The sequence below is a fragment of the Elgaria multicarinata genome, chromosome 19, assembly GCF_023053635.1.
Source record: "Elgaria multicarinata webbii isolate HBS135686 ecotype San Diego chromosome 19, rElgMul1.1.pri, whole genome shotgun sequence".
In the NCBI taxonomy this organism is placed as follows: domain Eukaryota; kingdom Metazoa; phylum Chordata; class Lepidosauria; order Squamata; family Anguidae; genus Elgaria; species Elgaria multicarinata.
In genome coordinates, this window is record NC_086189.1 from 4400028 (window position 1) to 4418341 (window position 18314).

The following is an 18314-nucleotide window of genomic DNA, read 5'->3' on the forward strand; positions in this document are numbered from 1 at the left end:
ATGACCATCATTAAGGAAGGGAGACGCTGAGGGTCTTGCCATGTGTGGCTGCTCTCAGACCTCCCCAGCTGGTGGCCTCCAAAGGTGTTGGACCCCGTGGAGGCTGGTGGCTCCAATGTCAGTGGGGTTGTAAATCCGCTCTGGGTTTCAGTCAGAACCAGTCAGAACTCTCAAGGAACTCTCAAAGCACCACCCTCCATGGGTCATACTGCAACACCCATCATCAAATCTCAAGGACCATGTTGGCTGGGAGTGATGGGAGTTGCAGTCCCAACACATCTGGAAGACGCGAGGTTCAAGAAGGCATGTATCAAGAATGAGGAAGCTGCTCTCTCCTGGCTGAGGAACCACCTCCCTCTGCAAGGATCTGCAGCTTTCCGCCATGGCTCAGGCACTTCTCGTTATTCCGTGATGATACTCCAATGTCAGTCCAGATGATCCCTCTCCCTTCCTTGTGGATGACCTGAGCGCAGTGGTGTAGTGAGACCAGGGCCCACAGGAACGGGGCACCAGGGCACTTTTATCAGCAGGGACACTGACTACGGATGTCAGACAAATCCACAGTGGAATCAAATGAGTTTGAATTTCTGCGAATCCGACCCCTGAATTCCGCAACGGACGTTTTCCCCCCAAGTTACACAGATTCCATGAACTTGCAGAATGCTTTGTTTACTTTCTGGAATTTTATGCAAATTTAGTCATAGAAAAATGTGTAAAAAAAACCCACCCACTGGCCAAAAATGTGATTTCCTTCGTAGGCCAAAGCATGAAAATGTGCACAGGGGAGATTTGCACAGTTTCGCAACTATGATTTTGCACATATACAAATTTGCACAAATTTGGAAAATTGTGGGGGGGGGGATCCAATTCTGACAATGAGCAGACAAGAGAACGAAAAGCACCTGACAATCCACGAAACACAGACGACACCGTTTGACAAGATCCATGCATCCCTCATGTTGGCATCCTCTGCCATCTCCCCTCAGAATTCTGCATTCCTTCTGGGCGCTGGGGGGAGGGGGAAATCAATTTCCCCAGTGGCACTATATTGCTCCGTTTTGTCATGCAAAAGAGTTTGGGGGTTGGCTTGATCTCAAATGGCCGATTCAGGCCCATTCACTTTGCAAAAGACCTGCTCAGGCAGCCGGAAATTCCTAGAAGCAGTTTGTTGATATGGATCAACTCATCCGGCTGCATTTGACTCCCCTTTGGAGGTGTGGCTATGGGGACGGTCATGATGAGCGCCTGCACACCCAAACGTCCCCGTACACCACTGGCTGAGGACTCCAATCCCAAGTCTGAGGCTGATGGCTCCACATCTCAACTATGGCCATCCATGACTCTGTGACGACGGATTTCATTTTCTGTGCCCATCCTTGGCCTCAAGCAGCAAAGCATATTTGGCCCTCCAGCTGCCAACCCCTGGACCAAAGAAGTTTCCTCCTCACCCAAGAACCATCATAAAGGTCAGCATGCAGTTGAACTCAGTGATGTATTCAACCATACAGTTTACGGTGACCTGTTGGTGTGTGGATTTTGCTCTTATCTGAGGCTAAGAGATTGCTAATCTGTATACAGGGAAGCAAACATAGGTGTACTGTTGGCCTGGGACTCGGGTTCTAGTCCCCACTGTGCCAAAAAGCTCGCTGAGTGACTTTGGGTCAGTCTCAGACTCTTAGCCCTGGCCTACCTCACAGGGCTGTTTTAAGGATAAAATAGGGAAGAGGCAGGGGATCATGGAAGCCGCCTTGGCTTCTTCAGAGGAAAGGATAAATGTAACAAATCATATTTAGATTTTTACAAAATCTAAATCCTGGAAAGGATTTTTACAAGAGGCCTGATTTTTACAAGAGGGGGGGCAGGAGGGAGAGATGACTGGAGGAGGTATGAGGTACGACGGCTGCCTTCCTTCCACATGTTGCTCAGCTCATTTAGTTAAGTCATCCCTGTGCCCTCGCAGAATGGTGGTCTGCTCGGCTCTGGGTCACGACAGTTGCCCTGCGGATGGATGTTCAGGACTGAGCACCTTTTGGGCTCATCCAGCACAGGGAGCCTGTGCACCAGGTCCGGTTGAAATGCTCCACACTTTTTGGGATGAACACACACACACCCTATTCTTTTGAGGAATTTCCACTGGATTGGGGGGCAAAAGCGAAAGGAAAAATTGACTAACAAGCTCTTTGGAGCCGCTTCCAAGAACGACAGCCGGCGTTTGGCAAAAGCAAGCAACCCATCGCTGGCAGCAAAGTCGTTCCTGCGACGGGCCTCACTCAGAAGCCCTTGAGCCAAAAACACTCTGGGCCACAAAGCAACTGAAATCCATCCCAGAGAGCCTCACCTGAGCTGGCGCCCGTCTCCCTTCCATCCCTCTTACAAAACCGGCCGTGCCTGGGCCAGATTTTTGCTGCTGCTTTTTAAAAAAATGCAAGTGAAGATTTTTGCTTGAGCAGAACCAATGCCAATTCGGGAGGGGGGGAGAGAAGAGGAGGGAAGAAAAAAAGGGCAGGAAAAGCTGCGGAGGAGCCGAGGTTTTGCTAATTTCTTGCATATGGGGAATGTAGCAAGCTGACGACGCAGCGCTTGGTTTGTGCGACTGCACAAACAAAAGGACCGTGTTAATTAATTGTTCATTCTTGCAACAGATTCGGAAAAGCTGGGGTCTGTCAAATGGGACCTCGCAAACCGCATCAAAAAAAATGTAAAAGGGGAGGAAGGCTGCAACATTTTTCTTTGTCCTGTATAAATGCTTTACCTAAAAGGGCTGCAAGCCTTCCTCCCTTTACTAGGTAGATCAATCAACTTGAATAGCTTCATTGGTGGGGGAGATTATTTTAATTAGGGAGGGCAGATTTATAGCCACCGATGGGCATCAACGTTAAAAAAAGAATCGTCTCTTCCTGTTCCCTGTTTCAATAGACCCAGACCCACCTTGAAAAAATGACCTTTTAACAACGAGCAAACGCTTTTATTTAATCAACTGTATTCGTATTTAAGTTAGCACTGTATTTTTATGAACTCATTCCCTGCCCTCTGTGGCTGGAGTTGCTCATGACTCTCTTAACAGTTTGTCCAGTTCGAGATGTCATTCAATCCCAACAGAAGCAAAGCAGTTAAAACTAAAACCATCCAGGTAGCATAATCAGGAGTAGAACCATTTCTTTGCGTTTAAAGAGAAGGAACAGTCAGCTTTCCCTTTAGTTAGATCTGTTTCACATTCCGAATAAGCCCTGTGATTATTTCTTTCTGCCAACAGAAGTTTGAAATACACACTGGCGCAGCAGGAAAACCCGAAGCGCGAAACCACGTCGCTGGTGTGGCCAAATCAACATGTCAAAAACACCCCTGCGGTGTTTGCCTTTGTGGATTGATCTAGGCAACAATGACTATGCATCCTTGCTTTCAGGTTTAAATTACAGCCTGCATTCAAGCTTAGCACCCCAGTCGATCAGGATGTGTTTAATTTAAACAATTCACATTTAAGTCGGTGCTTTGGTGGAACAGGAGGAGAGGTGCTAATAGGAAGAGAGTCAGTCTAAGCATGTTCTGGGCAGCTTCTGCTGTCCACTGAGGAACAGATGCCAGCTCACACATAACTGGGACCAGAGAAAGAGCTTCTCCAGCCAGACGAGAGAGATACAAGCTCCCAAGCAATCTTAAGGCTCACTTTTAGAAACCAAGCCGTGGTGTCCTACCTCACAGGGCTGTGGGTGTGATATATTAATAGTCCAAATTAATTTCGAGAAGATGTATTTTTCAATTAGATCTCTAAGAGACTCTCAACCCCCTGGGTTGGATTCCTCTCCTAAGAAAAATAGTGGAGTCTTGTAACATCTTAAAAACTAACATTTGTTCTCGCAGATGTTTTCTTGGTCACTGTCCGCTTCGTCAGAGGCAGATGATGAAGCGGACGGTGTCCACAAAAGCTTCTTCCATAATAAATTTGCTAGTCTTTAAAGCATCACCAGATGCGGAGAGATTGACAGGGCTGGAAATTTTCCTAATTTACTTTCTCAGTATGCGATTACATGGCTGCATCTGATCTGCTTCAAACCTACCTGCCCTCACACACGACCAACACACGACCATTTCTGGCTCTTTCTCACACGTGATGCTCAATTCTACACACACCCCAAATCTATAATCAGAATGTAATGTACCTAACCTTGCCTAGAACATTTCAAAATCCTTCTATATTGCTTCATATGCCGCATTAGCACAATTCCTACCCGCCCCAAATAATGCTAAAATTATTATTTCTCCTCTGATTGCCACCAGCTTCTCCGAGAGATGCCAGCTTCTCCCAGATTCTGTGCTGAAGTTGAGTCTATATCTAAAGTTAGCGGAGATGTCACCTTTCGGTGACATGGGCTTTGCTGCTAGGAGGAAGGACCCCATACTGTTTTTAGAAAGATCATTGCTCCATTGACAAAATCATCCCTGTGCAACTGTTTTTAGATGTGGAGCTTTGACAGTAATGCAGGGACTTGGACTTGTGTCTACTCAGAAATAATTCCCGTACTTTCTCCCAAATAAGTTGCAGCCTAAACAGTGTAAGTTATTACGTTCCTTCAGTTTATTATTTTTCTAAGCACACTAAAATTAAAGTATTGGCATGTGCAGCACATGAAAAGTGAAGTGATCAAACCATTAAAAATTAACAACAGTGCAATCCTATGTATGTCTACTCAGAAGTAAAAAAACCATTGAGTTCAGTCGGATCCCCCAAGTAAGTGTTATGTAGCACTACAGTCCCATCATTTTCATTGGGGCTTTTCCCCATATCACTTACATAAGTCCAAGGGAACTCAATAGGGCTTACTTCTGAGTAGACATATATACAGTTGCACGGTAAATCTCTCACTGGTTGACAGCCCCAACAGACGAAATACAGAGGACTGTAGAAACCTTTTAAGTTCCAAAGAACTAGTATCCCACTTTTAGAAACCAGCTCTGCCCCAAATGAAAATATTGTTCAAGATTTCTAGGCACTACACCAGTAAACTCTGGGGAACTCTTAAGGCATCGCGGAGCTCTACAAAATATACCGTTACTAGGTTATACATCAATTATCAAATTCCACAAAAATAAATGGAACTTAACCTTTATCCAAAGTATTATTTAAAAAATTGTGTATAATTTGCTGCAAATTAAGCCTGTTTCTTGGTTCTAACTGAAGAAAGGTTCTTTGTCACTGGAAACCTTGCACAATTTAACTCAAGCAATAGTCCTTGCTTTGATGGAGGACCAGTCAGCATAGGGACTTAACTTATAAAATTGTTCCATCACCCGCAAAAAGTCCATGTAATTAAAAAAAAACACAACACCTTTTCATTTCGCTTTTACTGCCTAACCTTCACTCTCATTTTACAGATGAAGAATTGGTCCAGGAATTAATCTATGAGAAAAAATATTCCAAAATATTTTTGGAAGAAGCCATAAGAAAAATTCCAAAATCCATATTCCAGCAACTTAACAGTCACAAAATAGTATGCAAGCTTTCAAGTTCTCCAGAACTCTTCATCAGGCAGATAGTTAACAAAGCAAAAATGGGAGGGGGGAGTGGCTGATGTTGATGCTATTCAGGTGAGGGGTGGGGGGAAATAAAACAAATTATTTGTTGAGAAATCCCAATAGACCTTGAGGGAAGTCAGGGGGAAACCATTTTGGGGTTGGACGTTGTGCGCTTTAGATAGTTCAAACTAATTATATAACACCAAAGATGCATGTTGCCTCCACACTACCCTCAAATCGAACCTCTGGTGAATGACCGTTCTCACTTCTGCGTTGCCCTTGGAAGTCCTAAGATTTATAACTGCGCCGCTCGCTTTGAATGACGGCTGTCTGTGAGGTGTGGGAAAAGAGGCAGCCATGTGTTCAGACGGATGCAGAAACCTGCTGGCATTAAGGGAGTTTGGGGATTTTAGAGACCTTCTAAAAAGCATAAGCTGTTTTATATTTTAACACAAACTGTTAAAATATGATGCTGGGTTGCACATCCTGGAGGGTTTGGCTTGGGATTTTAGATGCACAGGTGAGATATATAAAACATTTGATCGATAGATCCAGAACCATCCCTCGAGTTTTCTAAGGAACATGCAAACTCTTCAAGGTGTTGCAGGACGTTTTTTTTAACAGGTTTATGTAACGGATGCACAATTTTTCAGTGTTCTGGGGCAATAAATGCTTGAGGAAAACAGAACTGCCCAGAGAGCTTCGGCTATTGGGTGGTATAGAAATGTAATAAATAAATAAATAAATAAAATAAGTGATACATAAATAAACCATATATATTTATATAATATGTGTACGTGTGTGTGTGTGCATCTATATATGTGAAAAGAATCAGCAAATAATTTGCAGCACACAAAACCCTGCGCATGTTTACTCAGACATAAGCAGGGCTTCCTCCCAACGAAATGTCTATATGATTTGCCCTCTTATTTTATTATTTGTTTATTTCATTTTTATACCGCCCAATAGCCGAAGCCCTCTGGGCGGTTCACACAAGTTCTGGGCGGTTCACACAAATTAGTCTACTTTAGAAATGTCATTGGCCTGCAAAGCTTTGTGAAAGTGCACCTTTTCTCTTCACTAAATAGCAATACTAATAATGAATTCATGTGCATAGTAATACCAACACAAAAAATACCAAGGATTAGCACATAATGAGATTAATAAATAGGTTTAACAATATGCAACAAAGAGTCATTAATGTTAGTGGCCATTTAGTTTAATGTTTTGGCTTCTGCCTTCCTTAGTAATAGAGATGAGATTTCAAATCATATATAAGAAATAACGTGTATCATTTGCATGTTGGTATCTCAGTTTCCCGAGGGGTGTATGTGGAGGGATACTGGGAAATAAATAGCTCTATCCATTACTACACTGGGAAATAAATGCTCTTGGCTTTAATGAGATTTATTGGCTAAGGAGGATTTTCAGGATTTGAGCCCCTTGACTGCGAAACAACGAAGAATCTTGTGGTATCCTCAAAGCCAACACGTTGATGATGGCATAAACCCTGGCTCCGAGGGGTTTTTGTTGGTGGTGGCGGTGGCATGTGTGTTTCTGGTGGTTTTGTGGGTGGGGGGTGAAAAGCTCCACCACATTTCTAGGGAAACGGACCCCCACCTGCGGCGTTGCTCCCTTCCCTCCGGAGTCTGCCCCTGCTGCTCAGCCCCCACAACGGGACTATGTGGAGACCGGACCGCCAGCAAAGCCTAGTATTGGGGAGGGCATCCCAGGTCCACTTAAGTTGCCCCCCACGATCAATGGCAGGAACGCAGTTTCTTATTTACACCTGCCCTCTCGCCCTCCCCCCCCCCCCCACGCCATGAATGTTGCGGCCCGGGGAGCGGTTCTGACAGGCGCCCAATTGGTGGAGCATCTCTCGTTGCTGCCTTCCAGAACAGATGGACCTGGCTTAATCGATTACTGTAGACTAATAATGGCAACAGCCCTCTTCCTACACACCCCCACACCCCCCCACACACACCCGGGGTGCTCGTGGGGACTCAGCCATTCTTCTCCCGAAGGTCACCATTCGCTTCCACGGCCCGTCTCGCCCCCCCTCCCCGCAACACCTCAGCTCAGGATGGTTCTGTAAAAGAAAGCCACAACCGCGCAGTTCCAGGCGTGTTTCCTCCGAAGTCCGTCCCGCTGTGCCCAAGGGGGCTTGCGCCCAGGTACGCGCGCGAGAGGCTCGCCGCCTGGCCAAGGCTGCCGCGCGAGAACGGGGGCGCTGAGGCAGGCGAGGGGTTTGAAAGGCGGACAAGGCGCCAGTCCTCTTTGCGCCTCTCTTCCGTTCGGGTTTCGGGTTTTCCCGCTCTGCGCCCCGGAGACGGTGGCCCGCCCTGCAGGTCCCTTTCCCCCATTCCCTGGAGGAAGGTTCTCCCTATCAGCCCACCCCACGGCGAAGCGGCCACGGGCGCCGTCCCAGCCGGGCGAAGCTAGCCTCCGCGGGGTCGGCAAGGGAGCTTCGGCGGACCCCCGCCGGCCGAGCAAGCGGCCGGTGGCGTCTAATAACACGGATTTAAAAGGAGGGCGGGTTTCCAAGCGCATCAGGTCCCTTAACTCACGCGAAGACTTTAGGGCACAGCCCTGCCAGGGTTTGGAGGCATCTCCTAAACCATCACCCGCACCCCTTTTCTCACCGCGCTACCAAACCCGGGCTGGAGTGAGATTTTAAAACTGGAAGGGTTTGCGTCGTGTAAACGCAGCGTGGGAGCCGGTTTTGCAACAACAGCGAAAACGCCGGAGGGAGCGGAGGAGGAGGAAGAGGAGGAAGAAGAGGACGTCTTCGCACCCCGCAGCCTCTTCGGCTTGCGGGGCTCTTTGCTGGGGCAAATGCTTTTACCTGTTGGATCGCGTTTATTCCCGAGACAGAGAGACTCTTTCTTTCTTTCTCCTCGGGGGAAGAACCAGGCCCCAATCTGGTTACTCGCAAGTAAATCCCATGGATCTATAAAACGCAGCTCGAACTTACGCCTCGAAATCGCGAGACGCCTCCCCCCCCCCCCCCCAAGAAATTCGCGGTTCAGCGGCACAGCTCGTGCGCGGTCTCTCCCCGTCTAAGTTCAAAATCTTTGGACGGCTACGCAGAGCTCTAAGGATGCTCCAGATTGCCTGCTTCGGAGGAGGAGGAGGAGGAGGAGGAGGGGAGCGCGCAGAACTGCTCGCCGCCTTAACTCGGCCCCGTGGAGGAATCGCGGCACAGGGCGTGGGCCAAGCTCTGGAGACTAAGACGGGGTCAATTCCAGGAGGCGGCGAAGTTGTCCGGCAAGCCGCTTCACCAGAGGGTCAATGGAGGGGCGTCCCGGCGTGGTGGTCCCCGGAGAGGAGCTCCCTGGCCCCGGGAGAGAGAATGAGTGCTAAGGCTGCAAGACTGAGACACGTGGCTGCAGAATTCCTCGGAAGGGGCAGCTTTCTCCGCTATCCTAAGTCAGGAGAAGTCCCCCCTGCCTCCAAAAATGTTTAATTTTAGACAGGAAAGGTACGGTAGGACTGCACGGGGCCGCCGGTGTATGTGCAGCGGAGATCCACAAAGTCACCTTCAGAAAAACAAAACAACCTTAAAATGAGAATTAAAACAGGAGGCGTTTGCAGCGCAACTCTTGGAGTGCGGGGAATGTCTTCGACCGCGGAGCCCTAGGTTTCATGGGGCCTGTGCGTAATTACGCACCGAGCGAGATGGTTACGGCGAAACTCCTACGCGCGACTACTCAGAAGCCAGCCTCATCGAGTTCAATGGGGCTTGCTCCCGGGTAAGCGTGCAGGCAGGTTTCGCTGCCTCAGCCCTCCCCTTCCTTGGAAGCAAGCCCCGCGGCAAGCGTTGGGCTTCGACTTCCGAGTAGACCGTGCCGAGCAGCTGGTGCGCTTCTCCTCCCTTTCTGACCCCGCTTGGAGATGAGGCGCCCGTCCGCTTTCTTTGCAAGCCCACCCAAAAGTTGCCCGTGGAAGCGCTATCGCGTCCAGAGCCTTAGAGTGGGTGCTGTTGTAGTTGTTGTTGTTGTTGTTGTTGTTGTTGTTATTATTCAGGACCTGATTCAAATCGGGCAGGATCGGGTGGCACATGGGCATCGTCCTTTGCAAATGCGCCTGGAAAAATCCCGCACAGGCTCAGGGCAGGCGGTAAAGACGCTAAGGCACTTTTTAAAAGGATATATATACTTTTAAAAACCCGCAGTCTCTGATGGAACGTGATTCGGCGGCTCCTGCAGCACCGGTCCCCTCCATGCCCAGGGGAAGGGGGTGCAGTGGGGGTGGGGGTTGCGCCTTCACCCGTCCCTACCGTCCAAGATGGTCCCCAAAGCCACGTCCACACTGGCACAAGGGCGGGAGGAGCCGGGTAGGGCGTCCCCCCCCCCAAACATCTCTTCCAAGGGAGCTCCTCCAGGCCCCCTCAACGAAATCCAGCCGCAGTCCCTCGCGAAGGAAGGTCCATGCAGCGCAACGGGGCGGCCCTGACCGAGAGGCCCACCCGAGAGGGGCTTCCTCCTCCTCCGCCTCCCCGCTCCTGTCTTCACCTCTCGACGCCTGGCGCAGAGATTTGCGCACCGAGCGATGATGGAGTGCCGCCTCGGGCGAACCTATCCGGACCCCCCCACACACACGCTCGCCGGCCTGACGTTAACCGCACCACCACCCCGACCAGCCGTGGGAAGCTGTGCTCCGAGGCAGAGTTCAGACGGCCTGCGAACGATCCGGATTCTTTTCTCCTCCCCACCACCAGAAACCCTACTTCGGATCTGGGCCCTGCTCGACACCGGTTCTGACTCCAGACTTCCTTCCAGGGCGTGGGGTCCCCCCAGGCTGGTTTATTTCTTTTGAGAAAAGCCGCCCCGCGCCTTCCCACCCACCCAAGGCGCACAGCGGCGCTCGCCCCTGTCCCAAACAGAAGCCCTGGACCGACTCCACATCGAAACCGAATCGAACAACCGCCACCGCTCCAGAACTAGAACAAGCTACAAGCTCCAGACGGATTAGCCACAGACCTGGATGGCGCCCAGTTCATTCACCTGGATGAAACCGCGCCAGCAGGGCAGAATCGCCTTTCTAGAAGCAAGCAGGAGTTTGAGAGTGACCGTGAAGGTTGGGGGCGGTGGGGCGGTGGAGACCAGGATTCTCAGTACACACACACACACACACATACACACGTGGTTCTTAGCCACTGAGACGGGACATAACGGTGTCAAATCTAGATCTGCTCCAAAGCCTCCTTCACACCTTCAATTCAAGGTCGGGCGCAGCTAGGCTCGCGCAGCGGGTCAAGTGCGAGGGCGACCGGCGAAGTGGAAACCGAGCATACCCAACGCGGATTTTCTTCACGTCTCCAGAGAGAAGAGAGTTTCGCTCTGAACCCCCACGAGGTGACCGAGGTGGGCCCTTCTTTCTGGGGCCATGCGGCGAGAGGTCTCCAGAACAACTCTTGCGCCCGTCGCTGCCAAAGCGATCCGGAGTAAGACGGCGGCGTGCTTGAGCCACCCCAAGGCAGCAGCGGAGAGCGGCCAGCCCAGAAAGCCGCCCAGGCCCGGCCTGGCCCCGCAGCCCCTCGGCTCCTACCTGAAATAGTCCATCTTGCAGAAGATCTCTTTGTTCTTCACGTAGCAGCTGTTCTGCTGGCGGAGCGAGGTCCGGCACACGGAGCATTCCAGGCAGCGCCCGTGCCAGGTGAGGTTGTTCACCTGCGAGGTGGGCGGAAGAGGCGGAAGGAAGCGAGGTGAGGGCGGGCGAGCCAGCGAGGGGACCCCTCCGCCCTCCGCCCTCCGCCCAGCCCTGCTGCCTGCCTGCCCGCCTGCCTGCCCGCCTGCCCGCCTGCCTCCATCGTCCCGGCCCAGGACTCAGCAGCTCACCTTACCTTGAGCAGGTACCGGTCCAAGATCTCCAGGCCGCAGCTGGAGCAGAGGTTCTTGGCTCCCGACGGCAGCGAGGACGAGGCGGAGGACGGCGGGGAGCACACGGAGGGCGTGGAGGGGGTGCTGGCGCCCGAGCGCGCCTCCTCTTTCTCCAGGGCGCAAGGGAGCGCCTCCCCGTCCGGCTGGGCCTGCGGGAGGGAGAGCGAAAGAGATGGAGAGCGTCCACGGAGGGCCAGGGCCGCGGCGGGGACGGGGCAGCCCGGAGCCTGGGAGCCCGTGGGGAGCCGGGGTGGGGGTGGGGAAAGGCCTCCTCTCCCCACCCTGTCCTGCTTCGCTCCCGGCCCGACCCTCTCGCCTCCTGGCTTCTCCGCGTCCTCCCCGTCGGAAGAGCCTTACCATTCGCCAAGGAGCCGCGGCTGCAACAGGCGGAGGGGGGGGGGGCGTGGGAGGCTGCAGCGCCGCTGGTCGAGGGCTCGACTATCTGCGGGGCTCCATGGCCCCCCCTATATAAGCCCGGTCCAAACAATAAACCCCAACTTTGTAGTGGCCATAGAAACGGCGTCGATCAAAGAGGGAGAGGGAGAGGGAGAGAGAGAGAGAGAGAGAGAGAGAGAGAGAGAGAGAGAGAGAGAGAGAGAGAGGAGAAGGCGAAGAAGGCAGAGGAGGCGGTGGGGCTTGTTAATGGAGCAATTTGCAGCCGGGGAGGAGGAGGAGGGGGGGCAGGAGAGGGGAGGAGGGGGCGGCTTTGAAAAGCGCCTCTCGAGGTAATCGCCGCGCTTCGAGCGCGCTCGCTTTGCCAAGCCCGAGCCGCGGCTGCGTCGTCCTCCTCCTCCGCCGGCGTCGCCGCCCCGAAGCACCTGCAATTAGCACCGCCGCCCGAGGCCCGGCCGGAGAGGCGCGCCTGTCAATCAGCCGCCGTCGGTGGGGGCCGCCCAAAGGCAGCAATTACCCAGCGCGCAGCCTTTTCCTGCGCTCCCCCCACCCCGTCGCACTTTCTCCTCCTTCCTCTACCCCCCCCCACAACCACAATCTCAGGGGAGACCCCCGGACTTGTTAGGAACCTCTTTTCGACACCCCCTCTGCCAAATTCCCCGTCATTCCTCAACCGTCAGGCCAAGGAGACCCCTGGAGGGGGAGGTTTAAACACCCCCCTCCCGCACCAAAAAAGAAAAAGAAAAACGCGCCCGGGCGGGCGAAGGCTTGCTTGCATCAAATGGTCAATTCCTCCCCTCGCAATCTACAAGCAAGAAGTCATCTTCACGGGGGACACCGTCCGACCCCCTGACCTCAAATGGTTGGGGTCAAACTCTCCACCCCACCCCACCCGCGGAAAAATAAATACGCAGGAGAGAGGGAGACGGAGGGAAATCGGACCCCTCCGAGGGTAGGAAAAAGTGGGGAGTCAATCTCATCTCCCCCGACATAGAAAAAGCAGGGAACAGGCAAGTTGTCACTTTTGGAGATGGGGGGGCATCTGTACAGAGAGGAGCCCCTACAAACCCTCCAATTAATCTGGCAAGGTCCCCCCCCCTTTCAAGGAAATTAAAGAGGAGTTCACACCCACCCTGCTTTCTCCTTGGAGGCTCCTTCCGCCTCGACAAAGGTGTGGGGGGGATCTCTCTATCACAAACCCCCTCCAAAGCACCATTCAGTGAAGGTGGAGGGATGGGCAAGGTGGTGCTTTCGCTCGGGGGATCGGGACCGGTTCTGCCCCAGGCCGCTTCCTGCCTGCCTGCCTGCCTGCCTTCCCCTTCGCTCTCCTCGCTAGACAGTCCGGAAGGGTTTGCCTGGTACAGTCTGTGTGTGTGTGTGGCGGGGGGGGGGGGTAGCCACCGACCCACCCTCCCAGCCAGCCCCGGCCATGCATAGATGGAGGACCCCCGTGCCATCAAGTCTCACCTCAGTCCGCGGCTGCTGCTCGCCCTCCGGCTGAGGGGCGGAGGTCTCATCCTTCCAGAACATGGACGGGGCGGGGAGGGCACGAGGGGGCGGCATGAGGAGGGGAGCGCCCCTCCGCAGCGGCCGCCCAGACGTGACTCACCCGAAGCGGCTGCTTGGGAGGACTTTAAATGTTCCTTCTTCAAAAAAACAAAAAAAAATCCAACCAAAAAAATCCCGGGACGCCCCAAGTTCCTCCTTCCTTCCTTCCTTCCTTCCAGCTAGATGTGGCGGGGGGGGGGGGGCGGAGGAGAGGCAAGGCGTGTGCGAGGCGCAAACACACCCGGCTCTCTGGCTGCTCCCACAGAGAGCAGCTCGGTGCCTGTATGAGAAACCGTAAGACCGAGAGCACCTCTGAGGATGTGCAGAGTTCTTCCCCCTCGCGGTGGGGGTGGGGGTGGAAGCACAAGCCAGAGGGAACCAGGGAGGGAGGGGCTGGGCTCCAGGAGAAGGGCTCAGCCCCGGCACCTGCCTTCTTGCTGGGCAGCCGGGATAAAATATTCTCACAAACGTTGGCAGGGTGGAAAGCGCGCACCTCCGGGAGTGTGCTCAGGGGAGCCTCTCCCCGTCTCCCTCTCTCTGGGGAAAACCGCATCTCCTGGGCTGGACCCCAAATTCCTGTTCAGAAATGGCTCTTTTCACCCACGACAATTTGGGCCTAGGGACATCGGAGGCTGATTCATCCCGAACAGCCCTCGAGTCCATCTAACCCAGTATTGTCAATGCTGACTGGCAGCAGTGGCTCTCCAAAACTCAGACAGCAGTTCTTCCAGCCCTAATCACCAAAGCATCGGTGGGCACCAATGCTGGGCACGTGGGCACCACAGGTGTCCCCTAGCCGCAGTGGGCCCACCTCGACAATGAATTTCCCCTCCCCCTTTCAAAAAAGAAAGAAAGCAGGGCTTGCTCTACTCCCTCCAGAAACCCAAATGAGCACGCTGAATGCTCCGGGGCGCCTCCGCAGAAGCTCCTTTTCAAATTTCACCAGCCACAATCATGAAGTTTCAATTCCATCAGAATTAGAGCCTTGGTTTTTATTTTTTCTTATGACAGCTGAAATGCTCAGGCTGCTATATTTGGGGGCCAATAGCCATTTTCCGATGCCAACACAGAGTCTCAAGGATGTACAGGACACACCCTGCTGGACTGCACCATTAACGGACGTAGGAAGCTGCCTTGGTCCACCTAGTCCAGGGTTGTCAACACTGTCTGGCAGCAACACCTCTCCGGGGTTTCAGGCAGGGTTCTTTCCTGGCCCCTGCCGGGGATCAGACCTGGGACCTTCTGCTTGCAAAGCAAGGGCTTCTACCACAGAGCGAAGAACAGAATCATAGAATCATAGGATCGCAGAGTTGGAAGGGGCCCACAAGGCCATCGAGTCCAACCCCCTGGGGCTCAATGCAGGAATCCACCCTAAAGCATCCCTGACAGAGGGTTGTCCAGCTGCCTCTTGAAGGCCTCGAGTGTGGGGGAGCCCACAACCCCCTAGGCTGGATCAGACCAAGAGTCCATCCAGTCCGACCAACTATCAACCCACAAGCAGGACATGAGTGCAACAGCACCCTCCCACCCATGTTCCCCAGCAACTGGTGTACATAGGCTTGTACACCATTCTGAAATTTTGAATGGGGAGGGGCGGTATATGAATATTGCAAATAAATAAATAGGCTTATTGCCTCCAATACTGGAGGCAGCTCACAGCCATCAGGACTAGTAGGCATAGGAATGTGTCCAAGCCCCTGTTAAAGCCATCCAAAGCGGTGGCCATCACTACATCTTGTGGTAGTGAGTTCCATCGTTGAGCTCTGCACTGTGTGAAGCAGTCCTTCCTTTTCTCTGCCCTGAATCCCCCACCCATCAGCTTCATGGGAAATGACCCCCTTGTGTTCTAGTATTATGGGAGAGAGAGAGAGAGAAATGTCTCCCCGTCCACATTCTCCGCACCAGGCATCATTTTGTACCCCTCTGTCATGTCTATCCTCAGCCTCCTTCTTTCCAAGCTGAACAATCCCAACACTTCCCCCAACCCGCTGGAGAGCGCGTGGCGCAGTTTGCCTCCCCCCTTCGGCCACAGAGGTCACAGCTAGACCCAAGGTTTCTCCTGGGATCACCCAGGGTTCGCCCCTGCCTGAGCGCTGGATCCCCTGTGTGTCATCTAGATGAACAGGTTTGACCCCTGGACGTCCTGGGCAGCCCCTGAAGCTCCGCCCAGGAGGAAGACCGCGCCAGAGACAGCCTGGGCTGCGGATCGTGGCCTGCTCATTGCCGAGACTCGGCACCGCCTCCGCGTTGTGCGCGCCACCAGCCCGCCGGAGCCTGGCAAGGCGAGAGCCCAGCTCCCATCCATCACCTTGGCCTCTTGGCAGCCGCAGCCCAAGAGGGCCGCTCGTTAACCCGATCGCTCCCTCGTGGGGCGCAAGAGCCTGGCCAGGGCTGCTCCGCGGCGGAGGAGCCGGTTCGAGGGAAGTAACATGAGAGGCCGGCGATGGATAATCACACTGATTGAACCCGACGTCCAAATTGGCCTGCGAGAGCGAGAGGGGAAGTCGTTTGCGAGGCAGCCGGAGCTGCTGTTGCAGCCCCCAAAACATCACGCTGGCGACGACGAAAGCGAAATGGAGACCCCATCAGCGGCCGGCCTTCCCTGGGGCCCCTCGAGGCTTCTCAGAGGGGCCCATGGAGCGGTCTCCGCCGGAGTCAGACCGCTGGCGCATCCAGCCTAGCGCCGCCTGTTCCGACTTGCAGCGGCTCTCCCAAATCCCAACCCCGCTCCCAGATTATCTTTTTAAACTGGAGATCTCGAACCCCGGGATCATCTTAGCATTTCTATGCCACCGTTTGGTGCAAAGGCCTCTAGTAGCTCACAAAAACCATTCAAAAATGTCTTCCCTTGCATGTAAAAACAACTGTTCAGGGTCGGTTCCCAGGTCCTTGCTTGCATGTTTGCAGTTGTGCAGATGTTCCAGAATTCTTGGGGGGACAGGGGGGTGTTTCTGTACCTTCCTCCCCACTGACTCACTCCTAAATCAGAAAAATCCTGCCTCCGGCCTCCAGCAAGAGGTTTTGTAAGTTGAGCACCTTTGCATGCAATTCTTGGTTGCATTTATATTCTAACTCTCCTCCAAGGGAAGTCAAGGTGGCTTCTCTGTCGTCTCTGCAATGTTATCCTCACAACAACCCTGCGAGGTAGGTTAGGTTGAGAGCCAAAGTCCCCCGTGGGGATTCGAACCCTGGGTCTGAGATCAACATAGTGGCCATGCTGGATGCAGGGAACGGGTGTTACAGCCCAACGCATCTCAAGGACACCAGGTTCATAAGAGCTGGGAGTAATACAGTGGAGGCAGGTGGCTTCCATGTCAGTGCATCTGCTCCGGCTGGAAGAGCTCCTTGAGAGTTCTGACTGAAAGCTGAAGCGGATTCACCGCCCCACTGACATGGAAGCCACCTGCCTCCACTAGAGTAACAGCTCAGTGTTTGATTAGGATTTGAATTTCAGGGAGCAAACGTTTTGAGATTCTGGATTGCTTGTTTCAAGGGTGCAGCCTCAACGGAACCATCTGCGTTCCTCCTCAAAAGCAATAGGATCTTGTCCATACTGCCTGGTTGGTACAGGCTAAACTCTACTCGAGAGCAAGCAGTAAACATTCAACAAGCTGGCTTCCCCATCCCCGCGATCTAAGCCAGGCCATTTCACACACATTTTGGGGTGGTTCCCCCCCTTTAAGTATATGCCAAAGGGTGTTTTCAAGTGTGCATCTACAAATGTAAAAATGTGAACGTAACGAAGATGTGTTTGCAGACAGGTGCGCCACACAGGTTTACTGACTGGAGAGCAGGCCGTTGTGCAATTCCCTCTCAACTCCACGACACCGGGTGGCAAAACTGTGTTTGCATTGATGTAATGTACAACATGGCCCACGAAGGAACTGTCCGTATAAATGTGGAGAACATGGGTTTCCAAACCAGAACCTAAGAAGTGTTGTACACATTCCCTTTTCCTTACTGTGATACGCAGCACAAACAGCTGAATGTAATGTAAGCTATATCCAAACCACCTGTAATTCAAGATAAAGCTTCCTTCATCCATGATCCCATTAAAGAAATCTTATCTAGGTTATCATATGAGTTTGAGTCGATTTGTTGATGGATAGATCTAACTAAAATTTCAATATGGGTAAAACAATTATTTCTTAAGCATGAAGCACACTTCCTTCATTTCGGGTGATGCACACACAAGTCATAGCACCACCTTTTCCCTCTTCCCTCCCTATTTTTTCCCCTTGTGTGTCGTGTCTTTTGAGATCGTAAGTCTGCAAGAACTTCTTCATCTGATTATTTGTAAGCCACTCTGGGAGACTTTTCAGCAGAGGAGCAGCATAAAAATACTCTAAAGAGAAGAGGCGTAGGGGGGTGCTTGCCATCTGCAGCTTTCATAAGCACCTATTTTATAAGTAGTTTTTATATGTGCCTAACAATTTTAAAAACAACAACCCTCTGATACCTGATTAATTGGGGGACACCTTTTTTAATTGATTATTCTGAGTAACTGATTATAAACCTTGCTCCCTGGCTAGCAAACGTTTAAGGGCCTGAGATTTTCCCCACCCACCCACCCACCCACCCATCCACCCACATTAACATATAGCAGATGCTGTCGTCAAGGGCTGGGACTGTGGCGGAATTCTGCATCAGGACAGGAAAATCCTGGGACGTAGTGCAGAATTCTGCTTCTTGCAAAATCTGAACCTTTAGTGCTTTTAAGCTTTTCTACATGAAAAAGAAGAGACTCCAAAAAGCATAGGCCAAGCCAGGTGGCTCCGAAAAACGTCACTGGGGTGGGGGGGCGGCAGGCTGAAGAGGGATCCCCGGCCCATGTCACGGCTTCAGCAACTCCTTCAGCTTCCTGCTGTCCCTTCCACGCATAATTATGCAAATGTTCTTGATTTGCAGATATTTGACTCTCTCATTTGAAAGGCAGAGGATGCTGAGCTTATGTTAAGTGTATCAGTCTTCAAAACGGTG

At 52.4% G+C, this 18314-nt stretch overlaps 1 protein-coding gene across 1 annotated transcript in view; it reads right to left on the bottom strand.

Annotated features, from left to right (window-relative positions):
* LHX6 (LIM homeobox 6) overlaps window positions 1-13371 on the bottom strand; it is a 34054-nt gene extending 20683 nt beyond the window's left edge. Inside the window, exons 1-3 of the mRNA XM_063144521.1 lie at window positions 13254-13371; window positions 11357-11542; window positions 11062-11183 (exon numbers count right to left, since the gene is read on the bottom strand). Of these exons, the coding sequence (XP_063000591.1) occupies window positions 11062-11183; window positions 11357-11542; window positions 13254-13349 (404 nt within the window). The 5' untranslated portion in view covers window positions 13350-13371. The remainder of the gene's footprint in view (window positions 1-11061; window positions 11184-11356; window positions 11543-13253) is intronic.
* Between the last annotated feature and the right edge of the window lie 4943 nt (window positions 13372-18314).